Source organism: Mustela putorius, unplaced genomic scaffold, assembly GCF_011764305.1.
Source record: "Mustela putorius furo isolate JIRA1106 unplaced genomic scaffold, ASM1176430v1.1 tig00000196_pilon_pilon_pilon, whole genome shotgun sequence".
In the NCBI taxonomy this organism is placed as follows: Eukaryota; Metazoa; Chordata; class Mammalia; order Carnivora; family Mustelidae; genus Mustela; species Mustela putorius.
Genome location: NW_025421310.1, coordinates 8,856,660 through 8,874,238, shown reverse-complemented (window position 1 = coordinate 8,874,238; position 17,579 = coordinate 8,856,660). Strand labels below are relative to the sequence as shown.

The 17,579-nt window shown below is 41.7% G+C and overlaps 1 protein-coding gene across 3 annotated transcripts in view; it reads left to right on the top strand.

Annotated features, from left to right (window-relative positions):
• The window catches only part of PPP2R1A (protein phosphatase 2 scaffold subunit Aalpha), a 53,855-nt gene extending 39,022 nt beyond the window's left edge, over positions 1 to 14,833 (top strand). The window contains exons 14-16 of one of the 3 annotated variants that reach the window (XR_001177428.2): positions 848 to 939; positions 2,509 to 2,580; positions 13,385 to 14,833. Coding sequence is in view for 2 of the 3 variants with exons in the window: in XM_013049657.2 (XP_012905111.1) it covers positions 848 to 939; positions 2,509 to 2,528 (112 nt within the window). In the remaining variant the exon portion in view is untranslated. Of the gene's footprint in view, positions 1 to 847; positions 940 to 1,094; positions 1,258 to 2,508; positions 5,188 to 13,384 lie in introns of those variants that run through there. The other 2 variants (XM_013049657.2, XM_004779904.3) reach the window with 2 other exon arrangements.
• Positions 14,834 to 17,579: the final 2,746 nt, after the last annotated feature.

The window sequence follows — 17,579 nt, the reverse complement described above, 5'->3', positions numbered from 1 at the left end:
GGAAGTGAGTGCTTATTTCTAGCAAAATTATTTCCAGTACGGTTGTGGTAGCTTTCTTCATACTAGCCATGAGCTAGAGACAGCCCAAGTGCCTGTCCACGGTGCAGTGGACACACGGGTTTGTTCCTGCAGTGGAAGACTGTTCAGTGATGAAGACTTGCTCTGCTTCACAACACAGATGATTCTCACCAACCTCGTGTCCGGTGCGAAGCCAGACCCAGGAAAGCAGGGTCCGTGATTCCATTTATATCAAGCTCAGAAACAGGCATAACAGATCTAAATGGTAAAAGTTAAGAATGGTAGTTTTGTGGGGTGGAGGAACAGATTGTTAACTGGAAGGGGACATGTCTTCATTTCCCCCAACAGCCGACTTTCAGTGTGGGTAGATTTCCTAGGGCTCCTTACTTGAGAGCAGATAACCCCCTTGGCTCCCTTCAGGCCAAGCACTTCTCCTTTGGCCCTTGAGACTTCTCTGTCACTTAGGGTCAGTTTGGTCTGTGTCTTTCTCCTAGCCCAAGCTCTCCATGAGCAAGAATCAGGTGTTGGGTTTGCCACTCTACTCATACCCAATGCAGAGTAGGCCTCAGGAAATACAATAAGTAAAGACATCTGTTTGCCTGAGCCTCAGAGACTTTTGGATTCTGTTATGCTGTACCCCATTCTCCCATACTGGCTGACCTCCCTTTATCTATTCTATTCTGTTTCCAGCCTGCAAATTAACTTCATCTCTGGGCTCACACGCCATCTGTGTATGTGGACCCCTTCTTGCCCAGGAGCCCCCTGCCTGCCTCGCATGCACCTCCCAGCTTGGCTCATCCCTTTCTTTGCCTTCCCTTTCTCCTTCCAGCACACTGCAGAGCGAAGTCAAGCCCATCCTAGAGAAGCTGACCCAGGACCAGGACGTGGATGTCAAATACTTTGCCCAGGAAGCTCTGACTGGTAAGGCATGAACTCGGGAGACCCCACTGGGAGGGTGGTCTGCAAGGATCGGCCTAGGCCTGAGAACAGCAGCTCCTGGGAGGGGGATATGCAGGAGCACTTGTGGGCAGAGGGCTAGCTGTGGTTCTGACTCCCGCCTGTTCCTGTTCCCCCAGTTCTGTCTCTCGCCTGATGCTGGAAGAGGAGCCAACGCCGGCCTCTGGTGTCCACCCACCCTCCTCCCCCACCCAGATCCCTCCCTCAGGGAGACAGTGGGGGGACTTTGGCTGTCACTCCCTGTGCATGGTCTAACCCCAGGCCCCTTCCCTCAGCACGGTTCCTCCTCTCCCCAGCCTGGGAATCCGACTTCTCACCTGGGAATCCATCTCCCAAGAGGCTTGGGGGAGCACAAGGTGGAATAGGGCAGTGACCCTGGGAGGAAGGGGCCACTTTTGTCTGCAGGGGAGAGATGTGAGCATCCCAGGTCACTGGTTCCTGCTGCTGTAATGGGGACCCCCTCCCCCATCTACTTCTCCACCTCCTTTCTCCCTTCCTCCCTCCTCTTCCCCTCTCCCTCAGTGGTTTTTTTGTGTGTGTGTGTGTCAACTGTGCCGTTTTTATTTTATTCCTGTTTTCCCTTTTCACAGAGAAATAAAGGTCTAGAAATAGCTGGTCCTCTGGTTTTAGTCAATAGCGTGGAGGAGGGGTGCCATACCAGGAGTGTAGCTGGCCTCCAGGATAGCGGGTCCATGCAGTTTCTGGCCAGGAGAGTCCTTTGGTGCAGCTTAGTTTCACAGACATCAGTCAAGTGTGTGGTGGTTCAGGGCAGGTGCCTTGGAGCGAGACTGCCAGGATCCAGATCCTCGTTCTGTTAGTTAAAGGCTGTGTGACCTTGAGTAGGTTACCTGGTTTCTCTGACTCTGTTTTGTACTTCGTCAAGTGGAGAGAATGGTAGAATCTAAATCGCAACGTGAAGACTAAATGTTAAAACATGCAAAGTGCCTAACTATGCTGCATGGCATGCGAGAAGCAGTCACGGTCAGCTGTAACTTGAACTCCCTGTAGGTCAGGCTATGTCCCTGAGGAAGTCGCAGGAAAATCAGGGAATGGAAGGGGGAATGGAAGGGGGCCTGGCAAGATGGAACCCATTGTCCCTCAACATGTGTTCTCCCATTTTTTCACTAATTAATAGAGACACTGCAGTGTGTAGCTAGGCACATGTCAGCCTGGCTTCAAGGCATTTCCCCAGGTCTCTTAACATTTGGTGTGGTGCTCTGACTAAATTCTGGCCAATAATATATGAACAGAAGTGGTGTGTGCTGCTTCTAGGAAGTGTTCCTAAGGGAGGAGATAAATGCCCCCTGTTTTTCCTCCTTCCTGCACTCTGCACAGTAGGTAGACCAGATGGCTGGAGTGGGAGCAGCCATTTGGGGCCAGGAAGTAATCTTAGGAGCATAGGCCCAGCAAGGTGGCAGAACAAGATAAGAGGAGCCTGGGTCCCTGATGCTGTGAAAACCCACACCAGTGTTGGTTACCTGGGAGAGTTAAACTGTTTGAGTGACTGTTCATTTGGGGTTTCATCACTTGCAGGTCACCCGAATTCTAACTGATGCAGGGGCCAAAGAGCCCCGGAGAGAGGAGCAGGAGACTTAGTGGATGGTGGTACGTGTAAGGTTTCACAAAGGACGTGATACTGAGTACAGTTTTGCTCAGCAGGGTGGAGGGGAAATTGGTACTGGGTGGCAAGGTGATTTAACCAGCTCAGCCATCATGTTACTGAGCTCCTATTGATTGTTATGCCCAACTGAGTCCTGGGGGATGAGGGTGAAGGAGATCCTATTCCTCCCAGTATTGGCTTATGTTCGTTTCATAAGAGAAGGACCTGTGGTTTAAGTTCGGTCCCCCACCCTGCACCCAACACAAATGGACCGTACTTTCCTAGGATACAGATATTTGAAGGACTCACTGAGTGAAGAATTGATGAGGTTGGGGGGTGGGGCAGTATGGTCACTTTCAGCTTAATGAGTGTTGAAGTTCATTTGACAGTCTACCACTAATTGGCTGAAAGAACATTGAGTTAATGACCCATTGTGTTTCACTTACATTTTACTGTATAACAGCTCACCCCCCAAAATTAGTGATTATAACAATGAAAATATTATTCCTCGTAATTCTGCAGTCTGGGCTCAGCTCAGTTGGAAGATTCCTCTGCTTCATACGGTATCTACTGGTGCTGGAACGTTCAAGATGACTTCTTTACCCCCATGTTTGGGGTTACCACCTCAGCTGAGGCCTGGTACAGCATCTCTCACTGTGGCCTCTCCAGTGTGGCTGGATCTCTTTATCTGATAGCTTATGGTTCCAAAGCAGTTTCGAGCAGCACAAGGCCCAGTTTATGAGAGCTTGCATCACAAGCTGAAACAAGTCACGTGGCTCACTGGGGAATGCCAGTGTGACAGTCAGCCACACATGGTCCAGAGAGAAACTTTGGGTTCCATCTTAGCTCTGCTACAGACAGGTGGAGCATCGACAGCTTACGGAGTTGAGGCTGATTACAGTGTATAGAGCATTTGGAGCAAGCTGAAGATGTAAATTTTATCCAGAAGCCAGAGCAGCCACAGGGGTTTTTGGTAAAGGACTGACAGTATCAGAATTGAAGGGGGAGACATGAAGCCAGGAGACCTGGGAGGATATGGTCTAAGCAAAAGAATTTTGAGCTGGAGGCAGGTATCGTGGAGTTGAGGAGGTTGTAGGTAAAAAGGGGAAACAAAGCTTCCCAAGAAGACAGATTGGGACTGGGTGACACCTGGATAGGGGAGTAAAGGGAAGGATGCAGTCATCTTGGCAGCCAGGATTCAAGTCTTCTGAGACTCACCACCTGCTTCTCCCTGGGAAAGGAGGGTTCCTGTAAACCCACATGTGCTTCAACATCTCCAGCCTTTCACATGTAACATGAACATCTACCTGGAAAGCTTTCTCTCCTCACTTCTTGGGAAACCAAAGTAATTCAGTATGGAGAGTGAGGAAAGAGGCAGAGTGGCATAGGTAAGCATGGAAAAGTATGTAGGGGCCAGATCTTGAAGAGCCTCCAAATACCTTGAAAGGATTGAATGTGACCCTGAGGGACAGGATCGAGTAAGACTTAGTGGTGGGGAATAGGGATAGAGATTCTTCCAGGGTCAGACAAGGTCAGGGTGCTAGGGAGGAGGCTGGGATGATGGTCTTAGGGGGCAAGGGCAGGGCCTCAGCTGGGTCTGGGGCTGAGGAGAATAGGCAGAGAGATTGAGGAGGTGGACTTGAGGCCACTTCTGTTTTTCAAACCCATGGGAAGTTAAAAAAGAAGCAGCTGGAAGGAAGGCCCTGTTGCTCTCCTATTCTCAGATTAATCAAAACATGAAGTCTTAACACGTGCCTTGTTATCAGCCCTCCTACCTCGAGGAAATCCCCACTGTAGCCACTCCCTTTAGATCTTCCCTGTCCAAACTTTTTCAGATGAGAACACAGACCCACAGTGTTTTGGGTGTCTGATGCATGCTCTTATGGGCTTACCAGATCAGAACTCAACAGTCTCTTCCAGAAGAAGAAAAAAAAAATGTTTCCTCTTAAGGAAATAATGCATAAGATCCTTTTAGGGCCCAACCAAGGACAGGAAGCTGGCCCTACAAGCTGGAAGAGCAGAAGCAGGGCATGGCTGGTCCTACAGAAAATAGGGAGTTCTAATCTCTTAACTATGATGCAAAATGTAGAAATCCATGGTAGGCTTTGTAATGAGTCACTGGGGGCAAAACCTGATCTGACCTGTACTATTATAGTAGCAAAACCCAACTTAAGACTTCAGAGTTTTTATCTTTCTTGCATGGAACACACATAACCGTCAGAAATAAGTGTGTCTTAGGAATATATGGAATGTATTCAATTAGTAATCAAAACACTGCCCACAAAAGTCTGGGCCCAGATGGCTTCAGTAAATTTTCTACCAAAACATCAAAAGAATAACCAGTCTTTCATAAGCTCTTCCCAAAAGTAAAAGAGAACACTTCTCAACTCGTTCTAAGGCTAGCATTAATGTAATACACCTAATCAGTAAAAGACAACATGACAACATCTCCATTGATGCTAAAAAGTCGCATTTACCAAAACCCACACTTGCACGATAAAAACACTCAGTAAACTGGAAATAGAAAGGAATTTTCTAGGGCGCCTGGGTGGCTCAGTGGGTTAAGCCGGTGCCTTCGGCTCAGGTCATGATCTCAGGGTCCTGGGATCAAGTCCTGCATGGGGCGCTCTGCTCAGCGGGGGGCCGCTTCCCTTCCTCTCTCTCTGTGATCTCTTCCCTTCCTCTCTCCTACTGTGATCTCTCTCTGTCAAATAAATAAAGTCTTTAAAAAAAAAAAAAGGAATTTCCTTAATCTGATAAAAGGTTATCTACAGAAACCCACAGATACTATAATAATGGTAAAAGATTGGGTACTTACCACATAAGATAAATAAGACTTTTCAACATTGTAGTAGTAGTTCAGGGTAATTAGACAAGAAAAATAAGAAAAGGCATGCAGATTGGAAAGAAAGAAGTAGAACTATATTTACAGATGACATGATCATATATATAGGGAATCCTAAGGAATCCACACACACAAAAATAAATAAATAAATTCAGTAAGATTGCAGGACACAAATATAAAAAAGTAATTATGTCCATACATTGGCAGATAACAAGTGTTGGTAAGGGTGTGGAGTTACTGAAATCCTCATATATTTGCAGTAGAAATGGAAAATGGTGTGTTCACTTTGGAAAACAATGTGACGGTTGTTACCATTTGCCTACCCGTTATACTCCTAAGTATATAAACAAGAGAATTGAAAACCTTTGTCCCTATAAGAAATAGACACAAATACTGGTAACAACGTTCTTCACAATAGCAAAAATGTGGAAACCACCCAAGTATCTACCTGATGAAATGTGGTGTATCCATGTAATGGATATTAGCCATAAAAATGAATGAAGGTTTGGGGCACGTTGATGGCTCAGTTGATTAAGCATCTGACTCTTGATTTTGACTCAGATCATGATCTTGGGGTCATGAGATCGAACCCTGTGTAGGGCTCCCTCCTCAGAGAGTCTGCTTGAGATTCTTTCCCTCTGCTCCTCCTCCTATTCAGGTACACTCTCTCAAAATAATTACATAAATCTTTTTTAAAAATGAAGTATTGGGGGGCACCTGGGTGGCTCAGTGGGTTAAAGCCTCTGCTTTCGGCTCAGGTCATGGTCCCATGGTCCTGGGATCAAGATCCGCATCGGGCTCTCTGCTCAGCGGGGAGCCTGCTTCCATTCCTCTCTCTGCCTACCTCTCTGCCTACTTGTGATCTATCTGTCAAATAAATAAAATCTTAAAAAAAAATGAAGTATTGGGGCTTCTGGGTGGCTCAGTGGTTTAAAGCCTCTGCCTTCGGTTCAGGTCATGGTCCCAGGGTCTTGGGATTGAGCCCCGCATTGGGCTTTCTGCTCAGCAGAGAGCCTGCTTCCCCCCACCCCACCCCCTCTGCCTGCCTCTCTGCCTACTTGTGACTCTGTCTGTCAAATAAAATTTTTAAAAAAATAAAATGAACTATTGTTAAATCTTACAAAATGGGTGAATTTTGGAAACATCTCATGAAAGTAGCCAGACACAAAAGGCCAGGTATTGTAGGGTTCTGTTTTACTTGTACCTTTGGTGTTGTATCTAAGAAATCACTGCCAGATCTAATGTCATGAAAGTTTTGACCAATGTTTTCTTCTAAGAGTTTTAGGTCTTTGATTCATTTTGAGTTAATTTTTTTATATGGTGTTAGGTACGGATCCAGCTTCGTTTTTTTGGCCTGTGGGTATTCAGTTATCCTAGTACCATTTCTTGAAGAGCTGTGGCTCTCTTAAAAATCATTTGATCTAGGGCGTCTGGGTGGCTCAGTGGGTTAAGCCGCTGCCTTCGGCTCAGGTCATGATCTCAGGGTCCTGGGATCGAGCCCCGCATTGGGCTCTCTGCTCAGCAGGGAGCGTGCTTCCCTCTCTCTCTCTCTGCCTGCCTCTCCCATCTACTTGTGATTTCTCTCTGTAAAATAAATAAATAAAATCTTAAAAAAAAAAAATCATTTGATCAGGGGTGCCCAGGTAGCTCAGTTGGTTAAGCAGCTGCCTTCAGCTTGGGTCATGATTCCAGGGTCCTGGGATTGGGCCCCACATCAGGCTCCCTGCTCAGCAGAGAGCCTGCTTCTCTCTCCCCCTCTCCCTGGTGCTCTGCTTGTGCTCGCTCTCTCTAACTCTCTGTCAAATAAATAAAATATTTTTTAAAAAATCACATGGGGGCTTAAGTGGGTAGGAGAAGAATCAATGAAACAAGATGGGATTGGGAGGGAGACAAACCATAAGTGACACTTAATCTCACAAAACAAACTGAGGGTTGCTGGGGGGAGGGTTTTGGGAGAAGGGGGTGGGATTATGGACATTGGGGAGGGTATGTGCTTTGGTGAGAGTGCTGTGAAGTGTGTAAACCTGGTGATTCACAGACCTGTACCCCTGGGGATAAAAATATATGTTTATAAAAAATAAAAAATTAAAAAAAAATCATTTGATCATAGGGGCATCTGGGTGGCTCAGTAGGTTAAGTCACTGCCTTCGGCTCGGGTCATGATCTCAGGGTCCTGGGATCAAGCCCCACATTCAGCTCTTTGCTCAGTGGCAAGCCTGCTTTTCTCTCTCTCTGCCTGTCTCTCTGCCTACTTGTGATCTTTCTCTGTCGAATAAATAAAATCTTTAAAAAGAAATCATTTGATCATAAAGACCAATACCGCACTACTTTGATTATAGTAGCTTTGTTTGGAAATCAGGAAAGTGAGTTCAGTACAGTAGCTTTGTTCTTTTTCAAGATTGTTTAGTTATTGGGGGTCCCTTAAGATTCCATATGAAAATTAAGATGGGTTTTTCTAGGGCGCCTGGGTGGCTCAGTTGGTTGGACGACCACCTTCAGCTCAGGTCATGATCCTGGAGTCCTGGGATCGAGTCCCGCATCGGGCTTCCAGCTCCGTGGGAAGTCTGCTTCTCCCTCTGACCTTCTCCTCGCTTATGCTCTCTCTCACGGTCTCTCTCTCAAATAAATAAATATTAAAAAAAAGAAAAGACGGGTTTTTCTATTTCTGCAAAAGACATCGTTGGGGTCTTGATAGGGATTCCGTTGAATCTCTAGATTTCTTTGCTTTGAGTGGTAGTGACATTTTAGCAGTATTAAGTTTTCCCATCCATGAACATGGGATGCATTTCCATTTATTTTTATGTTAAATTCTTTCAGAAATGTTTAGTAGTTTTCTTTGTAGAAATCTCTTACCTCTGACTATTTGCTTATTCTTGTTTTTATAATTTCCTTTTCAGATTGTTCATTGCTAGCATATAAAAATGCAACTGGTTTTTCTGTTGACTTCATTTTGCTAGTTTGGTGAATTCATTTATTCTAACAGTTTTATTCTGGAATTTTTAGGCTTTTCTACATAAAAGATCATATCTGCAAACATAATTTTACTTTTTCCTTTCCAATTTGGATGCCTTTTTTTTTTTTTTTAATTACAGATTTACTCTTTTTAAGACTTCCAGTACTGTGTTGAAGAGAAGTGGTAAGAGTTGGGACCATTGTTTTTAATCTCGGAGGAAAAGCTTTACTTGAACTCTTGAGTATGTGATAATTGGCTGTGGGCTTTTCATATATGGCCTCTGATTTGTTGAGGTACATTCCTTCTATACTCAGGTTGTTGAAAGTTTTTATTATGAGAGGATATTAAAGTTTGTTAAGTGCTCTCATCAGTTACTGAGATGATTGTATAATTTTTATCCTTCGTTCTGTTAATGTGGTCTATCACATTTGTTGATTTGCATATATTGAACCATCCTTACATCTTACTTGATTATGGTGTATGGAACTTTTTATGTGCTTTTGAATTGGGTTTGCTAATATTTTGTTGAGGATTTTGCATCGATATTCATCAGATAAATTGACGTGTAGTTTTGTTTCCTTATTGTGTCCTTATCTAGCTTTGGTATCAGTGCCATGCTGACCTTGTGAAATGAGTTTGGGAGTGTTCTTCTTCATTTTTTGGAGGAGTTTTAGAAGACCTGGTGTCAGTTCTTTAAGTGGTAGAATTCATGGGTGAAACTATCTGGACCTGGGATTTTCTTTGTTGGGTTTTTGATTCCTTATTCAGTCTCCTTAGTCGTTATTGGTCTGTTCAGGTTTTCTGTTTTTTTGTTATCCAATTTTGGTAGACTGTATGTATCTAAGAATTTATTTCTTCTAGATTGCCTGGTTTGTTAGCATATTATTTTTCATAGATTTTTAATGATCCTTTGTATTTCTGTGGAATCAGTTATAATGTTTTCCTTTCATTTATAAATTTTTTGCATCCCTCTCCCTTCTCTCTATCTCTGTTTTTTGTTTTGTTTTGTCTAGCTAACAATTGTTATTTTCTTTAAAAAAAAAAACAAACCTTAGTTTCAGGTTTTTTTTTTTCCTGTTCTATTTCTTGTCTCTATTACATTTATTTCTCTTTATTTTTTCCTCCCTTCTACTAAGGTTTATTTCTTTCATTTTAGTTTCTTGAGGCATAATGTTAATTGCTTATATGAGACTTTTTAAAATTAATATAGATATTTATTACTATAAACTTTCTCTTAGAACTGCTTTTGCTGCATCCTGTAACTTTTGGTATATTGTATTTCCATTTTCATTTGTTTCGGTATACTTTCTGATTTCCCCTTTTGACTTTTTTTTTTTTTTAACTTGTTGGTTCAGGAGTGTGTTACTTTCACATATTTGAATTTTCCAGTTTTCCTCCTTTTATTGACTTCTAGTTTCATGCCATGTGTTTCAGAAAAAATACACGATTTGATTTCAGTCTTCTTTAATTTGTTAAGACTTGTTTTATAGCACAGCGTGCAATATATATAAAATGCTCCATGTATGCTTGAAAAGATATTATTATAGTGCTGTTGGATGGAATGTTCTTCAAGTTGACTGTTTCCTTGATGATTTTCTGTCTGGATGAAGCATCAGTGTTGAAAATGGGGTATTGAAGTCCCCAACTATCATTGTGTTACTGTCCATTTTTCCCTTCAGGTCTGTCAATATTTTCTTTAAATACTGAGGTACTCTAGTACTGGATTATATGGATGTATATTTGCTGTATCCTCTTAATGAATTGACCCCTTTATCAATATATATTGATGTTCTTTTGTCTTCTGACTGATGCTAATTGAAAGTCTGTCTTATCTGATGTAAGTATGACCGCTCTTACTCTCTTTGGTTTCCCTTTTTATGGAATGTCTTTTTCCATTGCTTCACTTTCAGCCTATGTGTATCTTTTCTTCTGCTCTAGACTCTTGTTCAACCCCTGTAGTAAGTTTTTCAGTTCCTTTGTTTTAATTCTTCAGCTCCAAGATTTCTGTTTGATACTTATCTCTCTCTTTGTTGAAATTCTCACTTTGTTCATGCATTGTTCTCCTGCATTAAGTAACCTTATGATGGTTATTTTGAATTCTTTGTCAGGTAAATCAGATATTTACATTTCATTAGGGTGGTTTTCTGGAGATGTATCTCATTCCTTTGAGACATGTTTCCATGTTTCATCATTTTCCTTGACTCTGTGTTGATTATTAATTATTAACTATTATTAATGTGTTGTGCATTAGTTTAAAAAAAAATTGCCACCTGTACCAGTCTTTAGGGACTGGGCATATAGATTTGGGGAGCCTTTCAAATCTTCACACTAGTCCAAACTACCATCTTTGTTATAGTGGCCCCAGGCATCTAAAATATGTTGGGTCTTGTCAGTCTGAGACAGGTAAGACAGAAACCAGTCTTTCAGTCATCACCAGAGAAGTTGGGACTTTGGACATAAAGTCGGGCCTTCTCTGCCTAGGGAGAATGTAGAATCTAAACTTTTTCTTCTGCTCACACTGCATTGAGCTGGAAGAGGAGTTTCGTTGCCTGCTTATATGCTTGTTTAAACCTCTCTTTACTCCCTTGGCCTCCAGGCATCTAGAGTATGCCAGGTTCCATCAGCCTTCTGAGACAGAAAACAAACCAATCCCCTGGGCAGCCCTTGGAAAAGTTGGAACTTTGGATGTATGATACAGCTCTTTCTTCCCTCCAGGAAGCTGGGAGCTCTGCCAAGGGTAGGGATTATGACAAGAGTGTCTCAAATTTTCCTAGCGGTCTCATTGACTGGTTTGATGCTCACCCAGGGTGCAGGAACCTCTCAACTAGTTCATGGATTTCAAACAAAAGGAAGGCATCTGTTAACTGTTGTTGAGTCACTGTGTCTGTTAGGGAAAGGAGGGTTCCGGGCCTCCCATTCTGCCATTCTCCTGGCCCCACCCTCACAGGCACATTTCCTTTTTGTTTCCTGCAACCTTTGGCTGTTCACTGGTAAGAGACATGAAGGTTTAATGCTTTTCATTCACCCAGTTCTCTATCAGCCTTGATAAGTCCTCAGTTATCCTGCCAGAAGGAGGGTAAATGACAAACTAGTGAAGCTGCTTGTTTCAGGCCTGCCTCTCACTGCCTGGTTTAGCATCACATAGCAACCACAAGACTAAAGTGAAAATGATAAAAATTACTAAGCCTGGATAAAGTTGTGTATAAACCAGGTGTGTACACTGTTGATGGGTATAAAATTTGTACAAACATTTTGGAAAGCTGGCAGTTGTCTCCAAAAGCTGAGTAGATGTAAACCTATGGCCCAAAAGTTCGTCTATCAAATATGTACCCAACAGACATTCATACATTTACCACCAAACCAGTTTCTAGAATTTACATACCAGTGCTGTTTATTCATGATAGCCCCCAAATGAAACTCACTCATACACATGGACAGAAGAATTATTAAATTGATTGACTAATAGAAAATTGATGTTCACACAGTGGAATTCTGTCACGAACAGCATGAAATAATATGGATAAATTAACAAACATGGAATTTTTAAAAAAGATTTATTTATCTGAGAGAATGGGCATGCATGCAAATAGGGGGAGGGACAGAGAGAGAGGAAGAGAATCCTAAGCAGACTCCGCCTGAATATAGAGCCTGACATGGGGCTCAATTCCACAGCCCATGAGAAATGACTCAAGCTGAAATCATGAGTTGGACATAATGGACTGAGCCACTCCGGTGCCCCCAAACATAAGGAATTTTAAAAGCCAAATATAAAGGAGTTCAGGCAGTAGGATTCCATTCAGTTGAATTACAAAGAAGTGAAATCGATGTACGCAGTTAGATGTCATAATAGTGGTTACTCTTGGGTTAGTCTTGGGTACCTGGGAGGGCATGACGAAACATCTCTTAAGGTTGTCAGTGTTTTCTTTTTTAACCTCGGATCTATATACATGTGTGTTCAGTTTGTGAAATTTGAGCAGTGCACTCATAAGCTATGCATTAAAAAATTTTCAATACATATCAGCAACTAAAAAAGTTAGTTATAAGAAGGTAGGTAGGTTGGTACTCAGTGACCTTGTATTGTCAAGGTGGAGGTTAACTATTAAATAACTATATTGTGATTAGTATTTACAAATGCTGTGCAAATTCTGGGTTGAAGTCTAAGATACTAAATCTACATCACCTTGGAAGCAAAATGTAGAACTAACACAGAAGTCAACATAGAATAAAATAGAATAGGTATCATGAAGCACACATAATAAGTTGGTAAATGCTTTCCAAATTCGCCCATTATTAAACATGAAAGACTAATCCTGCTAAAAGTCAAATGTTACTTATTTTATAAATGTTATTCATTTAGACTTTTTTTTCAAGAGATACAACTAGGACATAAGAACTAAATTAGGTAAGTGAAAAATACCTTTCATGTATGTTAAGATCAACTAGAAGGTCAGGATAAAGATAAGTATTTTAAATTAAGAGCTTTACATTCTAATAGTTTTCCAGTATTATTACCTGATGGGTGATCATAATCAGATTGATAGGAACACACACCATGAAATGCCCAAACACACACACACATTCTATAATACACAAATGCGTGTGTGTGTGTGTGTGTGTGTGTGTGTGTTTACCACCACTCTTGCAATGTCACTGTTTCATACGATTCTGAGGGGGATGAGTGGATAAGCGACTGAACATTGGGTGAAAACACTGTTTACATTTTCCTCCTAGCTGAGGGACTTTGTATTATGTAGGCAAGACAGAATGTAGATAGACTGTGTGTGCTCATGGCTTATGAGCAGGCAGTTGGGAAGCAGTGATTACTGAATTGGTGCTCAGGAAGATCCAGTTGGGATTATCAAAAACAGACAAAATGACTTGAAAGGTGAAGGAGAGGATAGACAAAGGTGCTCACCAGACAAAGGATGGTTTTGGTGGATGTGGACTCAAATGATGTGGAGGAGACATTGATCCTGTGAATATGTGGGACCTTATGCTTGTGCTTGAACAGGATGAAAACCACGCAGCTGCCGACCCAGAGCCTGAGCCCCGAACATAGCACGTCAGGGGATGGTAACAATTCTGCATACATTGAGCCTCTGGCTTTGTCATGACGAACTGAAGAACAGTATCCAAACTTATTTCTGTTTGTGATTTTTTTGTTGCTCCATTTCCTGGTGATATACATAAGAAAAATTGTGTTTACCAGCCTGGGCAGGATCCAGCACAGGGCTGTGGACGTGCTTATGTACTTTGGAGTTCACTTTAAGCCCCGTCTACCTGAAATTCTAGGACTGATCATGATGGCCTGGAAGACAATCCAGAGGCTGCTGCTACCCTTGGACACAACCCTGCCCACTCTGTGAACATGCAAAAAACGTTTGTCATTGAGGAAATGTCTCCACCCAAAAGGTATCATTGTGTGGGGACTCCTTTAGGCAGAATGCCCAAGGAGTTGGCTATAATCGGCGGCTTGAGAATCAAATCAATGGACCTTGGCCCACACCCAGTAAAATAAAAAATAAAGACCTTGGCCCACACCCAGTAATGGTAAAGAAGAGAAAAATTGCCCAGGATTCCAACCATAGTATATGATGAAATCACCCCCACCGCCAGAGCCCCGACAGTCATCTTGTCAGTTCCCAGTGACTGAGTGTATTTCTGAGCTAAAGGATCCTGAATGGGCCCTGGTGAGATGTATCATGTCAACTGGAATCCATTATTCTTCACTTAAAACTATTAGTTCCACTAAGAAATGTTGACTTAATGTTTTTCTTTTACTAAGAGTTTTCCACAGGTTGAATGTGTAACTATTTTAAAGAGTCTTTGTAATGTAAAATCACTTCTGTGAAGGCAATCATGAGAGAACTTCATGCTTCACGAAGCCATGAGGCTGGCACTATTGTCGCTGTAAACTAAAAGATGAAGAGAACAGATACAGAGAGAGGTTAAGTATTTGTATTTGTCAGAAGCTACTGCTTAGGGCAGAGCAGGGACTTGAAATGGGTTGTGCTGTGTTAAAATTCCAGAAATAGCAAAATTAAAACACTCTAGTCAACAAATAGTAAGACTTTATTGTGCATATGAGGACTGTTGATGACCAGGGAGCTTTCAGATTTAAAACCTGTGAAGGTCAGGGACATAATGTACCAGGATCGCTTATAAAGCGATTACAGTGATTGGTTATTACAATGGGGCTTTCCAGATGACAAGGGATTGGCTAAAATTACTATCTTATGCCTTTTGTTAGAAAGATAAATTCATAACGATTATCAGAGGCATTCACAAGAAATAACCTACGTTTTGCTTATTATGTTCATGAAATAAGCTAGATTTTAGTTTTTTTATGTGGCTTAAAGGGTTTTGTCTCCTCAGAATTTTAAAGTCCAATGTCCATTTTATATTTAATTTCATTGCTGGTAACAAAGATAGTGCATTAAACTACCATCCTCTACTAAAAGCTAATTTGTACTATTAGGTATTTACCCCAAAGATATAGATGTAGTAAAAAGAAGAAGCACATACACCCCAGTGTTCGTAGTAGCAGTGTCCCCAGTAGCTAGCCTGGAAGGAGCTGAGCTGCCCTTCAGTGGATGAATGGATAAAAAAGATGTCCATATATACAATGGAATATCAATCAGTCATTAAAAAGGACAAATACCCACCATTTGCATCCACACAGATGAGTGAAATAAGTAGAGAAAGATAATTTATCATATGATTTCATTCATATGCAGAACTTAAGAAACAACGCGGAGGACCACAGGAGAGGGGAGGGAAAACTGAAGGGGAAGAAATCAGAGAGGGAGACAAACTAAGAGAGAGCGGGACTCTGGGAAACAAACTGAGGGTTACAGAAGGAAAGGGGGTGGGCGATGGGGTAGCCGGATGATGGGTGTGAAGGGGGGCATCTGGGGTGATGACCACCGGCTGTTATATGCAACTAATGAATCCTTGTGTTCATCACATAATCCAGGTCTATATTTCATTTTGATTTTATACTTTGTCATTTGACTTTGGATTTCTGTTATTATAGTGTTGGATGTAACAAGTCTCCACTTATTTGTAAAGAATTATAGGCCAATATCAGTTATGAAGGTGTGTGTAATGGGTGTAAGACTGGCTTCATGTTAGGATGCAACAAAAGACTCATGTGCTTTTATATCAAGAACATAAGCATAAAGGTAACTGTCACAGAAAGTGTTGAATAATCACATCATACCTTATATTGGGAGACATAAAACACTAATATATGATAAAATACTGTAGGCTAGAAACTAAATTACTGTTAATTTTAGATCACATATTTACCTACTAATACCTGAATTATGTAAAATTACTTGCAACAATGCAATATTCTTAAATGATATGACATGCAAAGTGGCACATGTAAGGCACAAAATTTTGTGATTTTATAAGTTAATATAGTAGATTTTTGGATTGCTATGAGAATATAAATAATACTTTATTTTTTACATGAGTTTTAGGTTCACAGCAAAATTGAGTGAAGGGTACAGCAATTTCCCATATTCTCCCTGACTGTCAAAATGTACCAGAATGGTACCTTTGTTACAGTCAATGAAAATATTATTACAGGTGAAAACAAAATAATATGAGCCAGACAGTTGTGTGAAACACATAATTATGTTAGTCCTTCCTTTAATGTTCCTCCCCTAAATTTAAGAGGTAAAATAGCCTTACTGTAATCAATAGACTGTAGTGTTTTCTTTATTTATTTGACAGAGAGATCACAAGCAGGCGGGGGAGGCGGGAGGGGGAAGGAAGCATGTCAGTTTCGATCCCAGGACCCCAAGATCATGACCCGAGCCGAAGGTAGAGGCTTAACCCGCTGAGCTATCGAGGCGCCCCGACACTGGAGTGTTTTCAAGAGACAATTATGGTCTCTATTAACGTCTCCAGATTAGAGAAAATTTTTTCATTCTAGCCATTACTGTTTGCATACACTTTCTGGATAGGATCAGATGATTCTGATAAATTAATCTCACTCATTATTGTGAGCTCTAGTAGATATACCTCTAGTAATCCTGAAGTTTGGTCTTTGATTCCTATAAACAGAGCTGAACAGCAAGTTGATTTTACTGCTACATCCATGAGCACCTTAAAAATCAGGTTTTATTATTCCTTGCATTAAACATCAACTTCAACACTCACCGGGTCATGAGTATTGAGGGCACGTGTTGTGATGAGCACTGGGTGTTACATGCAACTAATAAATCGTTGAACACTACATCAGAAACTAATGGTGTACTAGATGTTGGCTAATGGAACATAATAGAGAAAAATCACTGTCCAACAGGATTGTATCACATTGCTTTAGATGCCATCAGTAGGGTCTAGGACTCCCACCTCTTTACTAGCTCACTCTGCTCCTCAGGAATTAGTTCTTCCTGTGTGCTTTTTCACTGGACCAGATTCAGAATGAGAGAATGCCTTTTTCTGACACGATCACTTATGCAGAATCCTAATATGCCTCCTTCCATTAGAGACTGTGCCTCTCCAACTGAAATAGAAAATATGTACTCAACTCTTTCCTGCTGCCAGGATGGTGGGCTCAGTGTGGTGGTCAGTATGGTCAGAGCATAGGTAGACAGACCCTGACATAGGGTTTTGTGATTCTGTGAGGTCATCTCCCTCAGAACCCTAATTACCATTTCATCTGTGTCTGCATGTCTGTGTCTGGGAGTATAGGCTGGGGAGTTGACAATATTTCTGAAAACTTTTTCCTGTTGCTAATTACCAAAAAAACAATTACAAGTTCCTAGTTAGCACCTCCTAAGAGACTATTAGAGTAATTTTGAGAGGCTCTTTCTTTTCATTATCCCTCGAGGAAACAGGGTCTCACATGGGGAGCAGCAGGAAACACAGGTCTGCCGTGTGACAGACTGGCAGCGATTATGTGTGTCTCACTGGGCTCTGCTTCCCCCGGAAGTTTCCCCAATGCCTAGTTCTTTCCCAGTCTTCATCCCACTGAGCTGAACCCTCATTTAAATTATTGGCAGAGAAATGGAGTAAGTAAAATACTTACGAAGGGCTTGCAAAGAGATGCAAATAGATGGAAGAACATGACGCCAACAATTTACAGTTAGAAATCATTGAACTCGCCCACGTCAAAGTCAACTATTGGGCTCATTTGCATAATCCAATGCCTATTATTAATGGAAATTTTATAGGAAATATACTTTTTT